The sequence below is a fragment of the Oncorhynchus clarkii genome, unplaced genomic scaffold, assembly GCF_045791955.1.
Source record: "Oncorhynchus clarkii lewisi isolate Uvic-CL-2024 unplaced genomic scaffold, UVic_Ocla_1.0 unplaced_contig_9946_pilon_pilon, whole genome shotgun sequence".
Classification (NCBI taxonomy): Eukaryota; Metazoa; Chordata; class Actinopteri; order Salmoniformes; family Salmonidae; genus Oncorhynchus; species Oncorhynchus clarkii.
In genome coordinates this window covers 56,038-77,773 of record NW_027258417.1, presented here as the reverse complement: position 1 = coordinate 77,773, position 21,736 = coordinate 56,038, and the positions used below count along the sequence as shown (strand labels likewise).

The 21,736-nt window shown below is 44.3% G+C and overlaps 2 protein-coding genes across 2 annotated transcripts in view; one reads left to right on the top strand and one right to left on the bottom strand.

The window, feature by feature from the left end:
- Positions 1–1,823: 1,823 nt before the first annotated feature.
- Positions 1,824–17,156, top strand: LOC139396901 (2-iminobutanoate/2-iminopropanoate deaminase-like). Its single transcript, XM_071143830.1, has 6 exons — positions 1,824–2,030; positions 6,326–6,431; positions 6,692–6,746; positions 6,896–6,964; positions 12,726–12,781; positions 16,102–17,156. The coding sequence occupies exons 1-6, from the start codon at positions 1,966–1,968 to the stop codon at positions 16,156–16,158; spliced, it is 408 nt and encodes a 135-aa protein (XP_070999931.1). The 5' UTR covers positions 1,824–1,965; the 3' UTR covers positions 16,159–17,156.
- Positions 17,157–17,961: 805 nt separating this feature from the next.
- The window catches only part of LOC139396902 (uncharacterized), a 28,518-nt gene continuing 24,743 nt past the window's right edge, over positions 17,962–21,736 (bottom strand). Inside the window, exons 3-4 of the mRNA XM_071143831.1 lie at positions 18,194–18,230; positions 17,962–18,093 (exon numbers count right to left, since the gene is read on the bottom strand). Of these exons, the coding sequence (XP_070999932.1) occupies positions 18,087–18,093; positions 18,194–18,230 (44 nt within the window). The 3' untranslated portion in view covers positions 17,962–18,086. The remainder of the gene's footprint in view (positions 18,094–18,193; positions 18,231–21,736) is intronic.

Below are 21,736 nucleotides of genomic sequence, written 5' to 3'. Positions count from 1 at the left end.
TCTCTGTTAATTATGAACCTGTAGGTAGCCTCACATCTCTCTGTTAATTATGAACCTGTAGGTAGCCTCACATCTCTCTGTTAATTATGAACCTGTAGGTAGCCTCACATCTCTGTTAATTATGAACCTGTAGGTAGCCTCACATCTCTCTGTTAATTATGAACCTGTAGGTAGCCTCACATCTCTCTGTTAATTATGAACCTGTAGGTAGCCTCACATCCCAAAGTATAATTTTCCTAAAGACGTTTCTCCCCTTTATAAATACTAGCTGGGTTTCTCCTAGCTCTGCTACTGTTATCAGGCTCTTGGGGAAATTACCAGCAGTTATGGAAAATAATATTAAAGTTACTTGTAGACTTTCTGCATTGTAATTTCAGATAATGTCCAGAATATATCTGCAGTAATAGTGGAATGATGGTGTTTTACACAACCAAAACAATGTTTGATTGACAACAACAGCCAGACTGGCTTCTGTTGTCAAGATGGGAAAACTGCACCCTCCCCGTCTCCCATCGGCGTCACTAAGAGGCGTGGTCATCTCCTCGAGCACAACCAACAATGGCAGATTGGGTAAAGCGCCCAATCACTCTTTCCTGGTTACTACAGTTCTACACTCTTTCCTGGTTACTACAGTTCTACACTCTTTCCTGGTTACTACAGTTCTACACTCTTTCCTGGTTACTATAGTTCTACACTCTTTCCTGGTTACTACAGTTCTACACTCTTTCCTGGTTACTACAGTTCTACACTATTTCCTGGTTACCACAGTTCTACACTCTTTCCTGGTTACCACAGTTCTACACTCTTTCCTGGTTACCACAGTTCTACACTCTTTCCTGGTTACCACAGTTCTACACTCTTTCCTGGTTACCACAGTTCTACACTCTTTCCTCTATTCCTGTTTATGTGAGAACATCATTGTACCATCTAAATTGCTGTGAATATATATTTTTAATAGCAAAAAATATAGTTTTTACAGCTAGTTGGTGGATGAAATGGAAAGGAAAATAGTCTTACCACAATGCTCCAGGGAAATAGCTGTTGGAACACTCCACTATGGTAGAGGCAACCAGCCTGGGGGACGGTAGAGGACGGGATCGACGGGAACCCCGTGGTGTTTGTTTGATATTATCAGGATGTAATACTCTATATAACCCAGTTACGGAAAGCTGTGGCGCTTTGTCCACGACCAAAGCCTGTCTTAATGAGAACGAAAGAGCAATGAATTCATATGATCTGAGTGGACCCACTCCTTTTCTAGGAACTAGATCTGAAAACCTAATGGAGGTGATGTGACCTGAATGGACAGACTGTTTTCTCCCAATAGGAACTAAGCTGAACAAAAATATAAACACAACATGTAAAGTTTTGGTTCCATGTTTCATAAGTTTAAATAAAAAATCGCAGAAATGTTCTATACGCACAAAAATCTTATTTCTCTAAAATGGTATACACAAATGTGTTTACATCCCTGTTAGTGAGCATTTCTCCTTTGCCAAGATAATCCATCCACCTGACAGGTGTGGCATATCAAGAAGATGATTTAACAGCACGATCATTACACAGGTGCACCTTGTGCTGGGGATTTTTTTGCCACTAAAATGTGCTGTTTTGTCACAGCACAATGCCACAGATGTCTCAAGTTTTGAGACCACCCAAAAGCCCCAATAAGGCAGGGAGTTATCCCAGTCTCCAATCCGTACACTTGCACATGGACACTCATAGAAGTCATCCTGCACTAGTGATTTGGATTTCTCTTGCACTTTTCCACCAGCCAAAGCACTTGACCTTGTATAAAGGGAAATGGCCTCTTCCGCCCCTAGCTTGTAGCACCGCTAGCGTGATGCCAGCCACAGCAGATACTTTGCCCCAGCAGTGTTTGTCGAGACAAAGGTTTTCCTGAACAGCGGTTCACTTCACTTTGTCCCAAGCTGAGGTCTGTGACTGTAGTTTACTCTGGACACGATGGCTGCTGTTCAGAAACTATTTCCTTATACTCCTAAAGCACCTATAAGACAGGGGATTTACAGGTAGGCCTCACATATATTTTACTAATAATTCATCAATGTGTTTTGTGGTGAATCTTTAGAATGCAACTTAGTGCATGGCTTATCTACATCGCTATGGACTGTGTTTCATAAACTCATGAATAAGTAGATCAAACACCTGATATGACTATATAAAGTAGCTTAGAAACAATGTTATGTTTTGAACCTTCATTTTAACAGGGAGTCCCATTGAGCCCAAGGTTGTTTTGCATAGGAGTGCTGCATTTCACAATTACACAACAAATTACATAATCATGACAGCATAAGAGAATAAGAAAATAGCAAAAAGTTGTTACCTAAAAGCTAGTTAAGGTTACTAAAAGCTAGTGTAAAAGTTGTTACCTAAAAGGCTAGCTAAAAGTTGTTTACTAAAAGGCTAGTGTAAAAGTTGTTTACTAAAAGGCTAGTGTAAAAGTTGTTTACTAAAAGGCTAGCTAAAAGTTGTTTACTAAAAGGCTAGTTAAAAGTTGTTTACTAAAAGGCTAGTTAAAAGTTGTTTACTAAAAGGCTAGTTAAAAGTTGTTTACTAAAAGGCTAGTTAAAAGTTGTTTACTAAAAGGCTAGTGTAAAAGTTGTTTACTAAAAGGCTAGTTAAAAGTTGTTTACTAAAAGGCTAGCTAAAAGTTGTTTACTAAAAGGCTAGCTAAAAGTTGGCAACTGTGGTCAGGAGCCAATAAAAGGAGGAGGGGGAGGAGTTTGTTACCATGATCAGAGATAGTGGGGTGGATCTTGATCCTCTTTTTACTAACTAATGGTTAAGGTTGTCTGTTACAGAAACTATGCAGGGCAGCCATAATACTTCAAAGGAAATACAATAACATGTTCGATGTGTTATTTGGTGACTTGGTGTTGACCTAACAACAGGCTAAAGGAGAAGTTATATAGAGGTTATAGGAGTAGAGGTTATAGGATTGGAGAGGATATAGGAGTGGAGAGGATATAGGAGTGGAGTGGTTACGGCAGTGGAGTGGTTACGGGAGTGGAGTGGTTACGGGAGTAGAGAGTAGTGGTTATAGGAGTGGAGAGGTTGTAGAGAGGTTATAGGAGTAGAGAGGTTATAGGAGTAGAGAATTTATAGGAGTAGAGTGTCTTGGCTGGCTGGCTCTATACTGTCTTGGCTGGCTGCCTCTATACTGTCTTGGCTGGCTGCCTCTACTGTCTTGGCTGGCTGCCTCTATACTGTCTTGGCTGGCTGCCTCTATACTGTCTTGGCTGGCTGGCTCCATACTGTCTTGGCTGGCTGCCTCTATACTGTCTTGGCTGGCTGCCTCTATACTATCTTGGCTGGCTGGCTGCCTCTATACTATCTTGGCTGGCTGGGACTAGAGGTTATAGAGACGAGAGGTTGTCGAGAGTAGAGAGATTACAGGATTAGAGAGTAGAGGGGTTATAGGAGTAGAGGGGTTATAGGAGTAGAGAGGTTATAGAAGTAGAGAATATAGGGTTATATGAGTAAAGAGTAGAGAGGTTATAGGAGTAGAGAGGTTATAGAAGTAGAGAATAGAGGGTTATAGGAGTAAAGAGTAGAGAGGTTATAGGAGTAGAGTGGTTATAGGAGTAGAGGTAATAGAAGTAGAGACGTTATAGGAGTAGAGAGGTTATAGAAGTAGAGAATAGAGGGTTATAGGAGTAAAGAGTAGAGCGGTTATAGGAGTAGAGTGTTTATAGGAGTAGAGGTAATAGAAGTAGAGAGTATAGAGGTTATAGGAGTAGAGAGGTTATAGAAGTAGAGAATAGAGGGTTATAGGAGTAGAGGGGTTATAGGAGTAGAGGGGTTATAGGAGTAGAGGGGTTATAGGAGTAGAGGGGTTATAGGAGTAGAGGTAATAGAAGTAGAGAGGTTATAGGAGTAGAGAGGTTATAGAAGTAGAGAATAGAGGGTTATAGGAGTAAAGAGTAGAGGTTATAGGAGTAGAGAGGTTATAGGAGTAGAGAGGTTATAGGAGTAGAGAGGTTATAGGAGTAGAGGTAATAGAAGTAGAGAGTAGAGAGATTATAGGAGTAGAGGGGTTATAGGAGTAGAGAGTAGAGGGTTATAGGATTAGATAGGTTATAGGAGTAGAGAGGTTATAGGAGTAGAGAGGTTATAGAAGTAGAGAATAGAGGGTTATAGGAGTAGAGGTTATAGGAGTAGAGTGGTTATAGGAGTAGAGAGTAGAGGGTTATAGGAGTAGAGGGGTTATAGGAGTAGAGGGGTTATAGGAGTAGAGGTAATAGAAGTAGAGAGTAGAGAGATTATAGGAGTAGAGGGGTTATAGGAGTAGAGAGTAGAGGGTTATAGGATTAGATAGGTTATAGGAGTAGAGAGGTTATAGGAGTAGAGGTTATAGAAGTAGAGAATAGAGGGTTATAGGAGTAAAGAGTAGAGGGTTATAGGAGTAGAGGGTTATAGGAGTAGAGTGGTTATAGGAGTAGAGAGTAGAGGGTTATAGGATTAGAGAGGTTATAGGAGTAGAGAGGTTATAGGAGTAGAGGTAATAGAAGTAGAGAGTAGAGAGATTATAGGAGTAGAGGGGTTATAGGAGTAGAGAGTAGAGGGTTATAGGATTAGATAGGTTATAGGAGTAGAGAGGTTATAGGAGTAGAGGTTATAGAAGTAGAGAATAGAGGGTTATAGGAGTAAAGAGTAGAGGGTTATAGGAGTAGAGGGTTATAGGAGTAGAGTGGTTATAGGAGTAGAGAGTAGAGGGTTATAGGATTAGAGAGGTTATAGGAGTAGAGAGGTTATAGAAGTAGAGAATAGAGGGTTATAGGAGTAGAGGGGTTATAGGAGTAGAGGGGTTATAGGAGTAGAGTGGTTATAGGAGTAGAGTGGTTATAGAAGTAGAGAGGTAATAGAAGTAGAGAGGTTATAGGAGTAGAGAGGTTATAGAAGTAGAGAATAGAGGGTTATAGGAGTAGAGAGTAGAGGTTATAGGAGTAGAGAGGTTATAGGAGTAGAGAGGTTATAGGAGTAGAGAGGTTATAGGAGTAGAGAGGTTATAGGAGTAGAGGTAATAGAAGTAGAGAGTAGAGAGGTTATAGGAGTAGAGGGGTTATAGGAGTAGAGGGGTTATAGGAGTAGAGTGGCTATAGGTGTAGAGGTAATAGAAGTAGAGAGTAGAGAGGTTATAGAAGTAGAGAATAGAGGGTTATAGGAGTAAAGAGTAGAGGGTTATAGGAGTAGAGGTTATAGGAGTAGAGAGTAGAGGGTTATAGGATTAGAGGTTATAGGAGTAGAGTGGTTATAGAAGTAGAGAATAGAGAGGTTATAGGAGTAGAGAGTTGTGGTTATAGAAGTAGAGGGTTATAGGATTAGAGGTTATAGGAGTAGAGTGGTTATAGAAGTAGAGAATAGAGAGGTTATAGGAGTAGAGAGTTGTGGTTATAGAAGTAGAGAGGTTATAGGAGTAGAGTGGTTATAGGAGTAGAGGTTATAGAAGTAGAGAGGTTATAGGAGTAGAGAGTTGTGGAATAGAGTTCAATTTAGTCATGGCTCAATGACTTAGTTAAACTCCAAAGGGAATTGGATTCTCTTCCCTTAAACAGTTTAAAATCACATGACATAATTACTGGGGCGGCAGAGTAGCCTAGTGGTTAGAGCGTTGGACTAGTAAGTCTTGGTTGCAAGTTCGAATCCCCGAGCTGACAAGGTACAAATCTGTCGTTCTGCCCCTGAACAGGCAGTTAACCCACTGTTCCTAGGCTGTCATTGAAAATAAGAATTTGTTCTTAACTGACTAGTATTTGTTCTTAACTGCCTAGTAAAATAAAAGTAAAATTAAAACACAAATAGTTTCATTTTATACAATAATTAGATGCAAATCTCATAACGGAGGCTCTCTTTTAAAAACAGAGATGGTAATGTGGCTGTATTGTCTCTCATGAGGTCACAAACACTAAACAAAATGGACCGGTCGTAGCTGGATTCTCCACCGACCGTTTACACATTCTCCAAAACATGGATATTGTTCAGTTCTCAAGTTCTGTGAGATAGAAGAAGTTCCTTTGTTCTACTGTGAACCCTCTCTCTATACCGGATGAGGGAGAGAGTCTCCTCCAGGAATTTACGACCTGAGATAACAGAACCTGGGTGTAGGAGGGAGAGAGAGGGAAGGCACTCGCTATACCCAAAGAGGGCCATGTCATGACACTAGCAAATTATTGATTTCATGAACCTTGTTTCTTAAGTTACATATGTTAACGTGGGCTATTTTTTTTAGCACTTTAGCACAGGTTGAGTTGCACATAGTGGACTTCCTAGTAGAGTGACTTATGTCCAATTGTTTGTGCTCCAGCCAGGCGGTGGTGGTGGATCGGACCATGTACATCTCCGGCCAGCTGGGGCTAGACGTGGCCTCAGGGAAGCTGGTGGAGGGAGGGGTACAGGCTCAGGCCAGACAGGTGAGAGATGGTGGAGGGACGGGGGGTCAGGTCAGACAGGTGAGAGATGGTGGAGGGAGGGGTACAGGCTCAGGCCAGACAGGTGAGAGATGGAGGGAGGGGAGGTCAGGTCAGACAGGTGAGAGATGGTGGAGGAGGGTAGAGAGATGGTGGTGGAGGGGAGAGGTAAAAAAAGATAGTACTATTATATACTTATCACTATTATATACTTATCATGTTAGTCAGGAATTCTTATATCATGCTGCCCGCCACCCCCCCAGGCTCTGGTCAATATGGGAGAGATCCTGAAAGCAGCTGGATGTGGTTATGACAATGGTAAGCCTCCCTCTTTTTAATATATATCATCAGATCAACAATAATTAATGTATGTTTATTAACTGTAAAAGACAAAAAAGGATTAGATTAATACCACCTGAGATCTGAAATGTGTATCTGACAGACTTCCTTACTTTTGTATCTTCCAGTCGTCAAGACAACCGTGCTGTTGGCAGACATTAATGACTTTGTCAACGTCAACGATGTTTATAAGACATGTAAGTGCTTGACCTGACAATGTGAGGGGCTAAGGGTCAAATTATGGGATAATCTCAATTATATTTATGTGTTTCTTCACGTCCTCTCGCCTCCTGCTGAAAACACACAAGGAAATCAATTGAGATTATCGTCCGCATCGAACGTTTGAGTTTATCCACCTCTTCAGACTGTCCTGCATGTCCACAACTGTCCACACGATGGCGCCCTCTTCCCTGAATAACAGCACTTCTCTCAGGATCTGTTGGCCACTTGTTCGGTGTGCCAACTGCCTAATATTGAATTCTGAATTTAGACCCAGCATTCTTCAGTAGCACATTCACATATGTCTGAAAGGACAACAGCTAAATATTCCAACGTGTCCTGCATGTACAACGTGTGGTAATCAGTTACATATGGGCCATCCATTGCTGTAGTTCAAGTTGATGCATAGCTGTACCCTTTATAATTAAACTCTTGTCTGTCTTTGCCGTGCTAAGTTAGGTTTCCCATAGTTCCTTGTCCAAAGGACTCACAATGGGACCCCAGCTCTATGGGTATTATCACGATGCACAGTGGGACTGAACCCTGGTGTGTCCCATCACGATACACAGTGGGACTGAACCCTGGTGTGTCCCATCACGATGCACAGTGGGACTGAACCCTGGTGTGTGTCCCATCACGATACACAGTGGAACTGAACCCTGGTGTGTGTCCCATCACGATACACAGTGGAACTGACCCTGGTGTGTGTCCCATCACGATACACAGTGGAACTGAACCCTGGTGTGTGTCCCATCACGATACACAGTGGAACTGAACCCTGGTGTGTGTCCCATCACGATACACAGTGGAACTGACCCTGGTGTGTGTCCCATCACGATACACAGTGGAACTGACCCTGGTGTGTGTCCCATCATGATACACAGTGGAACTGAACCCTGGTGTGTGTCCCATCACGATACACAGTGGAACTGAACCCTGGTGTGTGTCCCATCACGATACACAGTGGAACTGACCCTGGTGTGTGTCCCATCACGATACACAGTGGAACTGAACCCTGGTGTGTGTCCCATCACGATACACAGTGGAACTGAACCCTGGTGTGTGTCCCATCACGATACACAGTGGAACTGAACCCTGGTGTGTGTCCCATCATGATACACAGTGGAACTGAACCCTGATGTGTGTCCCATCACGATACACAGTGGAACTGAACCCTGGTGTGTGTCCCATCACGATACACAGTGGAACTGAACCCTGGTGTGTGTCCCATCACGATACACAGTGGAACTGACCCTGGTGTGTGTCCCATCACGATACACAGTGGAACTGACCCTGGTGTGTGTCCCATCATGATACACAGTGGAACTGAACCCTGGTGTGTGTCCCATCACGATACACAGTGGAACTGAACCCTGGTGTGTGTCAGACTCGGAGTGTAAGAGGATACAAGGAAGCTCTGTGAAACCCAACCCTCTCCCTGGGTCCTGTCTGTAGCCTGTAGCCATACGGTTCCAGACAGCCAATACGACAGTAATCAGCCATGAAGTTCACAGTACTAGGTCTAATATATGATCATTACCTTAGTTTAGTGTGAATACTACCAAGAGTACTCTCAAGCAGTGGGGTAAAAAGAGACAGAATCTTAGACCAGCATTCAGTCAGTTTTTCAGCCAGGTGTATATTTGTGTTAATTTGTAATTCAGAGTCTAGACCAGTGTTCAGCCAGGTGTATATTTATTGTTACTCCCTGTCATTCAGAGTCTAGACCAGCGTTCAGCCAGGTGTATATTTATTGCTACTCCCTGTCATTCAGAGTCTAGACCAGTGTTCAGCCAGGTGTATATTTATTGCTACTCCCTGTCATTCAGAGTCTAGACCAGCGTTCAGCCAGGTGTATATTTATTGCTACTCCCTGTCATTCAGAGTCTAGACCAGCGTTCAGCCAGGTGTATATTTATTGCTACTCCCTGTCATTCAGAGTCTAGACCAGCGTTCAGCCAGGTGTATATTTATTGCTACTCCCTGTCATTCAGAGTCTAGACCAGTGTTCAGCCAGGTGTATATTTATTGTTACTCCCTGTCATTCAGAGTCTAGACCAGCGTTCAGCCAGGTGTATATTTATTGCTACTCCCTGTCATTCAGAGTCTAGACCAGTGTTCAGCCAGGTGTATATTTATTGTTACTCCCTGTCATTCAGAGTCTAGACCAGCGTTCAGCCAGGTGTATATTTATTGCTACTCCCTGTCATTCAGAGTCTAGACCAGTGTTCAGCCAGGTGTATATTTATTGCTACTCCCTGTCATTCAGAGTCTAGACCAGCGTTCAGCCAGGTGTATATTTATTGCTACTCCCTGTCATTCAGAGTCTAGACCAGCGTTCAGCCAGGTGTATATTTATTGCTACTCCCTGTCATTCAGAGTCTAGACCAGTGTTCAGCCAGGTGTATATTTATTGCTACTCCCTGTCATTCAGAGTCTAGACCAGCGTTCAGCCAGGTGTATATTTATTGCTACTCCCTGTCATTCAGAGTCTAGACCAGCGTTCAGCCAGGTGTATATTTATTGCTACTCCCTGTCATTCAGAGTCTAGACCAGCGTTCAGCCAGGTGTATATTTATTGCTACTCCCTGTCATTCAGAGTCTAGACCAGTGTTCAGCCAGGTGTATATTTATTGTTACTCCCTGTCATTCAGAGTCTAGACCAGCGTTCAGCCAGGTGTATATTTATTGCTACTCCCTGTCATTCAGAGTCTAGACCAGCGTTCAGCCAGGTGTATATTTATTGTTACTCCCTGTCATTCAGAGTCTAGACCAGCGTTCAGCCAGGTGTATATTTATTGTTACTCCCTGTCATTCAGAGTCTAGACCAGCGTTCAGCCAGGTGTATATTTATTGCTACTCCCTGTCATTCAGAGTCTAGACCAGCGTTCAGCCAGGTGTATATTTATTGCTACTCCCTGTCATTCAGAGTCTAGACCAGCGTTCAGCCAGGTGTATATTTATTGCTACTCCCTGTCATTCAGAGTCTAGACCAGTGTTCAGCCAGGTGTATATTTATTGTTACTCCCTGTCATTCAGAGTCTAGACCAGCGTTCAGCCAGGTGTATATTTATTGCTACTCCCTGTCATTCAGAGTCTAGACCAGCGTTCAGCCAGGTGTATATTTATTGCTACTCCCTGTCATTCAGAGTCTAGACCAGCGTTCAGCCAGGTGTATATTTATTGCTACTCCCTGTCATTCAGAGTCTAGACCAGCGTTCAGCCAGGTGTATATTTGTTGCTACTCCCTGTCATTCAGAGTCTAGACCAGCGTTCAGCCAGGTGTATATTTGTTGTTACTCCCTGTCATTCAGAGTCTAGACCAGCGTTCAGCCAGGTGTATATTTATTGCTACTCCCTGTCATTCAGAGTCTAGACCAGTGTTCAGCCAGGTGTATATTTATTGCTACTCCCTGTCATTCAGAGTCTAGACCAGCGTTCAGCCAGGTGTATATTTATTGTTACTCCCTGTCATTCAGAGTCTAGACCAGCGTTCAGCCAGGTGTATATTTGTTGCTACTCCCTGTCATTCAGAGTCTAGACCAGCGTTCAGCCAGGTGTATATTTATTGCTACTCCCTGTCATTCAGAGTCTAGACCAGCGTTCAGCCAGGTGTATATTTATTGCTACTCCCTGTCATTCAGAGTCTAGACCAGTGTTCAGCCAGGTGTATATTTATTGTTACTCCCTGTCATTCAGAGTCTAGACCAGCGTTCAGCCAGGTGTATATTTATTGTTACTCCCTGTCATTCAGAGTCTAGACCAGCGTTCAGCCAGGTGTATATTTGTTGCTACTCCCTGTCATTCAGAGTCTAGACCAGTGTTCAGCCAGGTGTATATTTATTGTTACTCCCTGTCATTCAGAGTCTAGACCAGCGTTCAGCCAGGTGTATATTTGTTGCTACTCCCTGTCATTCAGAGTCTAGACCAGCGTTCAGCCAGGTGTATATTTATTGCTACTCCCTGTCATTCAGAGTCTAGACCAGCGTTCAGCCAGGTGTATATTTATTGTTACTCCCTGTCATTCAGAGTCTAGACCAGCGTTCAGCCAGGTGTATATTTATTGCTACTCCCTGTCATTCAGAGTCTAGACCAGCGTTCAGCCAGGTGTATATTTATTGTTACTCCCTGTCATTCAGAGTCTAGACCAGCGTTCAGCCAGGTGTATATTTGTTGCTACTCCCTGTCATTCAGAGTCTAGACCAGCGTTCAGCCAGGTGTATATTTGTTGCTACTCCCTGTCATTCAGAGTCTAGACCAGTGTTCAGCCAGGTGTATATTTATTGCTACTCCCTGTCATTCAGAGTCTAGACCAGCGTTCAGCCAGGTGTATATTTGTTGCTACTCCCTGTCATTCAGAGTCTAGACCAGCGTTCAGCCAGGTTTTCAGTCAGGTTTTCAGTCAGGAGTATATTTATTGCTACTCCCTGTCATTCAGAGTCTAGACCAGTGTTCAGCCAGGTGTATATTTATTGCTACTCCCTGTCATTCAGAGTCTAGACCAGCGTTCAGCCAGGTGTATATTTATTGTTACTCCCTGTCATTCAGAGTCTAGACCAGCGTTCAGCCAGGTGTATATTTGTTGCTACTCCCTGTCATTCAGAGTCTAGACCAGCGTTCAGCCAGGTGTATATTTATTGCTACTCCCTGTCATTCAGAGTCTAGACCAGCGTTCAGCCAGGTGTATATTTATTGCTACTCCCTGTCATTCAGAGTCTAGACCAGTGTTCAGCCAGGTGTATATTTATTGTTACTCCCTGTCATTCAGAGTCTAGACCAGCGTTCAGCCAGGTGTATATTTATTGTTACTCCCTGTCATTCAGAGTCTAGACCAGCGTTCAGCCAGGTGTATATTTGTTGCTACTCCCTGTCATTCAGAGTCTAGACCAGTGTTCAGCCAGGTGTATATTTATTGTTACTCCCTGTCATTCAGAGTCTAGACCAGCGTTCAGCCAGGTGTATATTTGTTGCTACTCCCTGTCATTCAGAGTCTAGACCAGCGTTCAGCCAGGTGTATATTTATTGCTACTCCCTGTCATTCAGAGTCTAGACCAGCGTTCAGCCAGGTGTATATTTATTGTTACTCCCTGTCATTCAGAGTCTAGACCAGCGTTCAGCCAGGTGTATATTTATTGCTACTCCCTGTCATTCAGAGTCTAGACCAGCGTTCAGCCAGGTGTATATTTATTGTTACTCCCTGTCATTCAGAGTCTAGACCAGCGTTCAGCCAGGTGTATATTTGTTGCTACTCCCTGTCATTCAGAGTCTAGACCAGCGTTCAGCCAGGTGTATATTTGTTGCTACTCCCTGTCATTCAGAGTCTAGACCAGCGTTCAGCCAGGTGTATATTTGTTGCTACTCCCTGTCATTCAGAGTCTAGACCAGTGTTCAGCCAGGTGTATATTTATTGCTACTCCCTGTCATTCAGAGTCTAGACCAGTGTTCAGCCAGGTGTATATTTATTGCTACTCCCTGTCATTCAGAGTCTAGACCAGCGTTCAGCCAGGTGTATATTTGTTGCTACTCCCTGTCATTCAGAGTCTAGACCAGCGTTCAGCCAGGTTTTCAGTCAGGTTTTCAGTCAGGAGTATATTTGTTGCTACTCCCTGTCATTCAGAGTCTAGAACTTCCTGTTTCTTTGCAAACGTAATTTCAGTATACATATTTTTGGAATTAGGCCTACTTTAATTCAGTATGATTTGGGGAAATTGTATGTACAATATACTTTTTTTTCTTCAGTTTTCAGCAAAAACTTCCCTGCCAGAGCTGCCTACCAGGTTGTTGCCCTCCCCAGAGTAAGCAGTGTAACCACACAGCTCTAACCCTCCCCAGAGTCAGCTCCATATCCACACAGCTCTAACCCTCCCCAAAGTCAGCTCCATATCCACACAGCTCTAACCCTCCCCAGAGTCAGCTCCATATCCACACAGCTCTAACCCTCCCCAGAGTCAGCTCCATATCCACACAGCTCCATAACCACACAGCTCTAAACCCTCACCAGAGTCAGCTCCATATCCACACAGCTCTAACCCTCACCAGAGTCAGCTCCATATCCACACAGCTCTAACCCTCACCAGAGTCAGCTCCATATCCACACAGCTCCATAACCACACAGCTCTAACCCTCCCCAGAGACAGCTCCATAACCACACAGCTCTAACCCTCACCAGAGTCAGCTCCATAACCACACAGCTCTAACCCTCACCAGAGTCAGCTCCATATCCACACAGCTCCATAACCACACAGCTCTAACCCTCCCCAGAGTCAGCTCCATATCCACACAGCTCTAACCCTCCCCAGAGTCAGCTCCATATCCACACAGCTCTAACACTCACCAGAGTCAGCTCCATATCCACACAGCTCTAACCCTCACCAGAGTCAGCTCCATAACCACACAGCTCTAACCCTCCCCAGAGTCAGCTCCATATCCACACAGCTCTAACCCTCACCAGAGTCAGCTCCATATCCACACAGCTCCATATCCACACAGCTCTAACCCTCACCAGAGTCAGCTCCATATCCACACAGCTCTAACCCTCACCAGAGTCAGCTCCATAACCACACAGCTCTAACCCTCCCCAGAGTCAGCTCCATATCCACACAGCTCTAACCCTCACCAGAGTCAGCTCCATATCCACACAGCTCTAACCCTCCCCAGAGTCAGCTCCATATCCACACAGCTCTAACCCTCCCCAGAGTCAGCTCCATATCCACACAGCTCTAACCCTCCCCAGAGTCAGCTCCATATCCACACAGCTCCATAACCACACAGCTCTAACCCTCCCCAGAGACAGCTCCATAACCACACAGCTCTAACCCTCACCAGAGTCAGCTCCATAACCACACAGCTCTAACCCTCACCAGAGTCAGCTCCATATCCACACAGCTCCATAACCACACAGCTCTAACCCTCCCCAGAGTCAGCTCCATATCCACACAGCTCTAACCCTCCCCAGAGTCAGCTCCATATCCACACAGCTCTAACACTCACCAGAGTCAGCTCCATATCCACACAGCTCTAACCCTCACCAGAGTCAGCTCCATAACCACACAGCTCTAACCCTCCCCAGAGTCAGCTCCATATCCACACAGCTCTAACCCTCACCAGAGTCAGCTCCATATCCACACAGCTCCATATCCACACAGCTCTAACCCTCACCAGAGTCAGCTCCATATCCACACAGCTCTAACCCTCACCAGAGTCAGCTCCATAACCACACAGCTCTAACCCTCCCCAGAGTCAGCTCCATATCCACACAGCTCTAACCCTCACCAGAGTCAGCTCCATATCCACACAGCTCTAACCCTCCCCAGAGTCAGCTCCATATCCACACAGCTCTAACCCTCCCCAGAGTCAGCTCCATATCCACACAGCTCTAACCCTCCCCAGAGTCAGCTCCATATCCACACAGCTCCATAACCACACAGCTCTAACCCTCACCAGAGTCAGCTCCATATCCACACAGCTCTAACCCTCACCAGAGTCAGCTCCATATCCACACAGCTCTAACCCTCCCCAGAGTCAGCTCCATATCCACACAGCTCTAACCCTCCCCAGAGTCAGCTCCATATCCACACAGCTCTAACCCTCCCCAGAGTCAGCTCCATATCCACACAGCTCCATAACCACACAGCTCTAACCCTCACCAGAGTCAGCTCCATATCCACACAGCTCTAACCCTCACCAGAGTCAGCTCCATATCCACACAGCTCTAACCCTCCCCAGAGTCAGCTCCATATCCACACAGCTCCATAACCACACAGCTCTAACCCTCCCCAGAGACAGCTCCATAACCACACAGCTCTAACCCTCACCAGAGTCAGCTCCATAACCACACAGCTCTAACCCTCACCAGAGTCAGCTCCATATCCACACAGCTCCATAACCACACAGCTCTAACCCTCCCCAGAGTCAGCTCCATATCCACACAGCTCTAACCCTCCCCAGAGTCAGCTCCATATCCACACAGCTCTAACACTCACCAGAGTCAGCTCCATATCCACACAGCTCTAACCCTCACCAGAGTCAGCTCCATAACCACACAGCTCTAACCCTCCCCAGAGTCAGCTCCATATCCACACAGCTCTAACCCTCACCAGAGTCAGCTCCATATCCACACAGCTCCATATCCACACAGCTCTAACCCTCACCAGAGTCAGCTCCATATCCACACAGCTCTAACCCTCACCAGAGTCAGCTCCATAACCACACAGCTCTAACCCTCCCCAGAGTCAGCTCCATATCCACACAGCTCTAACCCTCACCAGAGTCAGCTCCATATCCACACAGCTCTAACCCTCCCCAGAGTCAGCTCCATATCCACACAGCTCTAACCCTCCCCAGAGTCAGCTCCATATCCACACAGCTCTAACCCTCCCCAGAGTCAGCTCCATATCCACACAGCTCCATAACCACACAGCTCTAACCCTCACCAGAGTCAGCTCCATATCCACACAGCTCTAACCCTCACCAGAGTCAGCTCCATATCCACACAGCTCTAACCCTCCCCAGAGTCAGCTCCATATCCACACAGCTCCATAACCACACAGCTCTAACCCTCCCCAGAGTCAGCTCCATATCCACACAGCTCTAACCCTCCCCAGAGTCAGCTCCATATCCACACAGCTCTAACCCTCCCCAGAGTCAGCTCCATATCCACACAGCTCCATATCCATACAGCTCTAACCCTCCCCAGAGTCAGCACCATATCCACACAGCTCTAACCCTCACCAGAGTCAGCTCCATATCCACACAGCTCCATAACCACACAGCTCTAACCCTCACCAGAGTCAGCTCCATATCCACACAGCTCTAACCCTCACCAGAGTCAGCTCCATATCCACACAGCTCCATAACCACACAGCTCTAACCCTCACCAGAGTCAGCTCCATATCCACACAGCTCTAACCCTTACCAGAGTCAGCTCCATATCCACACAGCTCTAACCCTCACCAGAGTCAGCTCCATATCCACACAGCTCTACTTATTATGTATCTACTTGATATTAAAGATGTAGTACTCTTCCAAATGGTGATTCTAATCTCTCTCTCTCTCTCTCTCTCTCTCTCTCTCTCTCTCCGTCTCTCTCCGTCTCTCTTCGTCTCTCTGTCTGCAGGGTGGTCTGGTGGAGATCGAGGCTGTGGCTGTTCTGGGACCCATCTCTGAGTCCTGACTAACCGGCCAGAGCATCAACAAGCTGTAAACTAACTAACCTGGAAGTGAACGTTTAACAACCTTGAAATAGTCCTAGTTTAAATATTAATTAAATGAACCCAAACCACTCTTAGACTTAGACTACACTGCTCAGACATTCTAAGGCCTTGAAGAGGATATATAATGTCATAACATGTTCCTGTTTGTACACTGAACAAAAATATAAATGCAACATCTAAAATGTTGGTCCCATGTTTCATGAGCTGAAATAAAAGATCCCAGAAAAGTTCCATGTAAACGAAAAGCAAAAATCCATACACAGGCCTTACCCAAAGCCATATACACAGGCCTTACCCAAAGCCATATACACAGGCCTTACCCAAAGCCATATACACAGGCCTTACCCAAAGCCATATATACAGGCCTTACCCAAAGCCATATACACAGGCCTTACCCAAAGCCATATACACAGGCCTTACCCAAAGCCATATACACAGGCCTTACCCAAAGCCATATACACAGGCCTTACCCAAAGCCATATACACAGGCCTTACCCAAAGCCATATACACAGGCCTTACCCAAAGCCATATACACAGGCCTTACCCAAAGCCATATACACAGGCCTTACCCAAAGCCATATACAGGCCTTACCCAAAGCCATATACAGGCCAAACCCAAAACCATTTACACAGGCCATAACCAAAGCCATTTACACAGGCCTTACCCAAAGCCATATACACAGGCCTTACCCAAAGCCATATACACAGGCCTTACCCAAAGCCATATACACAGGCCTTACCCAAAGCCATATACACAGGCCTTACCCAAAGCCATATACAGGCCTTACCCAAAGCCATACACAAGCCTTACCCAAAGCCATATACAAGCCTTACCCAAAGCCATACACAGGCCTTACCCAAAGCCATATACACAGGCCTTACCCAAAGCCATACACAGGCCTTACCCAAAGCCATACACAGGCCTTACCCAAAGCCATATACAGGCCTTACCGATCTTGGTTTTTAGTCGGTTTATTTCTCTATTTTGTCAACTGTCAAACGCACCAAAATGTGACTTGCAACTACAAGAAAATACAGAGATTTACTGTACCTTTTTCTGCTACCTTTTCTGCTACCTTTTTCTCTTCATGGGCTCTGCTCCATCGTCTCTATGATGTAATCTAACAGTGTGGATGAGATACTGTCTGACATAAGTACTTTTCCTCATGCAAAGGATGCTGCTGAAACAAGCAACTTGTCATTTAAAAAACGTCAGTAAATGTCTTGAGTTCAGTAACTGTTTTATTCAAACCGTTATAACATGGCCATAGAGCTTAATAACATGGCCATAGAGCTTAATAACATGGTCATATTATATATACCCTTATAACATGGTCATAACATGGTCATAATATGGGTTGTACAATCCAAGCCAGCTGTAAAAACATCGTGTAAATGTCTAATAGTTGTTGGCTTCATTTCTCAAATATGTGTGAGTAAATGGATTCAAGTTGTTCCTGAATGAATAATTCTGACAAATTAGTGTTGGTCGCCTAATCCGACATACTTGATCCCACATACTTGATTTCCCTCATACTTGATCCCACATCGTTACAAGGTTGTAATACGAACTCTAGTCACCAGAAATGTAGATTTTAGATTCAAGCAAATATTAATAAGCATTTATAAGTTACTTTGAAGCAATTATCTAATGAATGTTTTATAAACAATGCTAATAATACAACTAAATGCACAGGAAGTAGAGTATTTACAGAGGAAAAAGGCACAGTGATGACCGATTGATCCTGGTCACAGAGATCAGCTGGTCTGCAGCTTGGCAACAGGCAAGTGGTGTGTATATATTGTCATCCTCTCTCGCTTTCAAATTAGGACATTCATGCAGATTCTTCATCCACAACAATGGGAAGACCGGCTTCTTTTCCCTGACTAGGGGCTAAAATGCAAGCGAGGGAAATCATATTAGAATGGGTGGACATTCAAGAAATATGAAGCAACAAGTTCACTTTGTATTTCATGTAAATAACCCTTCTCACCTCGTTGCAGTTGTATCGGCCTCTGCTGTGACCTCAGCTGCTTTTCAGGAGCAAGAACAAACACAAAACAGTCATCAACCTACATTCACTAATCGTTATGTATTGTGAAAAAAGTGTTAAGAGGCCTGGAAGGGTAATCCTGAAATACATCCTGAACTACAAATGCTGCAATGTCCCTTTTCTGCTGTTTGAAGTCAGTGTAGGGCACCTTATTTGTAGTGCACTACTTCTGACCAGGGCTCCCTAGGTTTGGTATGGCACTACTTCTGACCAGGGCTCCCTAGGTTTGGTATGGCACTACTTCTGACCAGGGCTCCCTAGGTTTGGTTTGGCACTACTTCTGACCAGGGCTCCCTAGGTTTGGTATGGCACTACTTCTGACCAGGGCTCCCTAGGTTTGGTTTGGCACTACTTCTGACCAGGGCTCCCTAGGTTTGGTTTGGCACTACTTCTAACCAGGGCTCCCTAGGTTTTGTTTGGCACTACTTCTAACCAGGGCTTCCTAGGTTTGGTTTGGCACTACTTCTGACCAGGGCTCCCTAGGTTTGGTTTGGCACTACTTCTGACCAGGGCTCCCTAGGTTTGGTATGGCACTACTTCTGACCAGGGCTCCCTAGGTTTGGTTTGGCAGGCCGTGAATCATTCAGCACCTCAGAGAGGCTGCCCTGCTTTCTGTGTCTCTGTTTCTCTGTGTGTCGCTCTCTGTGTATATCTGTGTGTCCCTCTCTGTGTCTCTCTGTGTCCCTCTCTCTCTCTCTCTCTCTCTCTCTCTCTCTCTCTCTCTCTCTCTCTCTCTCTCTCTCTCTCTCTCTCTCTCTCTCTCTCTCTCTCTCTCTCTCTCTCTCTCTCTCTCTCTCTCTCTCTCTCTCTCTCTCTCTCTCTCTCTGTGTGTCTCTCTCTGTGTCCCTGTGTGTCTCTGTGTGTCTCTCTCTTGGTGTGTCCCTCTCTGTGTGTCTCTCTCTGTGTCCCTGTGTGTCTCTCTGTGTCTCTCTGTGTCCCTCTCTGTGTCTCTCTCTCGTGTCCCTGTGTGTCTCTCTGTGTGTCCCTGTGTGTCTCTCTGTGTGTCCCTGTGTATGTGTCTGTGTGTGTCCCTGTGTATGTCTCTGTGTGTGTCCCTGTGTGTCTCTCTGTGTCCCTGTGTGTCTCTGTGTGTCCCTCTCTGTGTGTCCCTCTCTGTGTCTTTCTGTGATTCTATACTGAACCACTGGTTCAATTCAACTATATACATAATTTGGACACACCTACTGATTCAAGGGTTTTTCTTTATTTTTACTATTTTCTACATTGTAGAATAACAGTGAAGATATCAAAACTATGAAATAACACATATGGAATCATGTAGTAACCAAAAAGGTGTTAAACAAATCAAAACATATTTTATATTTGAGATTCTTCAAAGTAGCCACCCTTTGCCTTGATGACAGCTTTGCACACTCTTGGCATTTTCTCAACCAGCTTTTTTAAAATGTCACCTTATTTAACCAGGTAGGCCAGTTGAGAACAAGTTCTCATTTACAACTGCGACCTGGCCAAGATAAAGCATAGCAGTGCGACAAAAACAACACATGGGATAAAGAGTTACACCTGGGATAAACAAACTTCACGAGGTAGTCACCTGGAATGCATTTCAATTAACGGGTGTGCTTTGATAAAAGTTAATTTGTGGAATTTATTTCCAATTGAGATGGTTTGGGATGGGTTGGACTGCAGAGTGAAAGAAAGCAGCCAACAAGTGCTCTGCATATGTGGGAACACCTTCAAGACTGTTGGAAAAACATTCCAGGTGAAGCTGGTTGAGAGAATGCCAAGAGTGTGAAATGCTGTCATCAAGGCATAGGGTGGCTATTTTGAAGAATCTCAAATATAAAATATATTTTGATTTGTTTAACACCTTTTTGGTTACTACATGATTCCATATGTGTTATTTCATAGTTTTGATGTCTTCACTATTATTCTACAATGTAGAAAATAGTCAAAATAAAGAAAAACCACGAGTTCTATTCAACTATATAAGGTCTGCTGGCCCACTGGTTCTATTCAACTACATACTGGCCCACTGGTTCTATTCAACTATATACTGGCCCACTGGTTCTATTCAACTGTATACTGGCCCACTGGTTCTATTCAACTATATACTGGCCCACTGGTTCTATTCAACTATATACTGGCCCACTGGTTCTATTCAACTATATACTGGCCCACTGGTTCTATTCAACTGTATACTGGCCCACTGGTTCTATTCAACTATATACAGACCCACTGGTTCTATTCAACTATATACAGACCCACTGGTTCTATTCAACTATATACTGGCCCACTGGTTCTATTTAACTATATACTGGCCCACTGGTTATATTCAACTATATACTGGCCCACTGGTTCTATTCAACTATATACAGACCCACTGGTTCTATTCAACTATATACAGACCCACTGGTTCTATTCAACTATATACTGGCCCACTGGTTCTATTCAACTATATACAGACCCACTGGTTCTATTCAACTATATACAGACCCACTGGTTCTATTCAACTATATACTGGCCCACTGGTTCTATTCAACTATATACAGACCCACTGGTTCTATTCAACTATATACTGGCCCACTGGTTCTATTCAACTATATACAGACCCACTGGTTCTATTCAACTATATACTGGCCCACTGGTTCTATTCAACTATATACAGACCCACTGGTTCTATTCAACTATATACAGACCCACTGGTTCTATTCAACTATATACAGACCCACTGGTTCTATTCAACTATATACTGGCCCACTGGTTCTATTTAACTATATACTGGCCCACTGGTTCTATTCAACTATATACTGGCCCACTGGTTCAATTCAACTATATACTGGCCCACTGGTTCTATTCAACTATATACTGGCCCACTGGTTCTATTCAACTATATACTGGCCCACTGGTTCTATTCAACTATATACAGACCCACTGGTTCTATTCAACTATATACAGACCCACTGGTTCTATTCAACTATATACAGACCCACTGGTTCTATCCAACTATATACAGACCCACTGGTTCTATTCAACTATATACAGACCCACTGGTTCTATTCAACTATATACAGACCCACTGGTTCTATCCAACTATATACAGACCCACTGGTTCTATTCAACTATATACAGACCCACTGGTTCTATTCAACTATATACAGACCCACTGGTTCTATTCAACTATATACTGGCCCACTGGTTCTATTCAACTATATACTGGCCCACTGGTTCTATTCAACTATATACTGGCCCACTGGTTCTATTCAACTATATACAGACCCACTGGTTCTATTCAACTATATACAGACCCACTGGTTCTATTCAACTATATACTGGCCCACTGGTTCTATTCAACTATATACTGGCCCACTGGTTCTATTCAACTATATACTGGCCCACTGGTTCTATTCAACTATATACAGACCCACTGGTTCTATTTAACTATATACTGGCCCACTGGTTCTATTCAACTATATACTGGCCCACTGGTTCTATTCAACTATATACTGGCCCACTGGTTCT

What these genes read in the sequence shown, in the direction of transcription:
- LOC139396901 (XM_071143830.1), top strand. Translation starts at nt 1,966, where the DNA reads ATGGCTGCTGTTCAGAAACTATTTCCTTATACTCCTAAAGCACCTATA. An exon ending in ATAAGACAGGGGATTTACAG is followed by an intron (nt 2,031 to 6,325) that starts GTAGGCCTCACA and finishes TTTGTGCTCCAG; the next exon opens with CCAGGCGGTGGTGGTGGATC. An exon ending in CAACGATGTTTATAAGACAT is followed by an intron (nt 6,965 to 12,725) that starts GTAAGTGCTTGA and finishes TTTTTTCTTCAG; the next exon opens with TTTTCAGCAAAAACTTCCCT.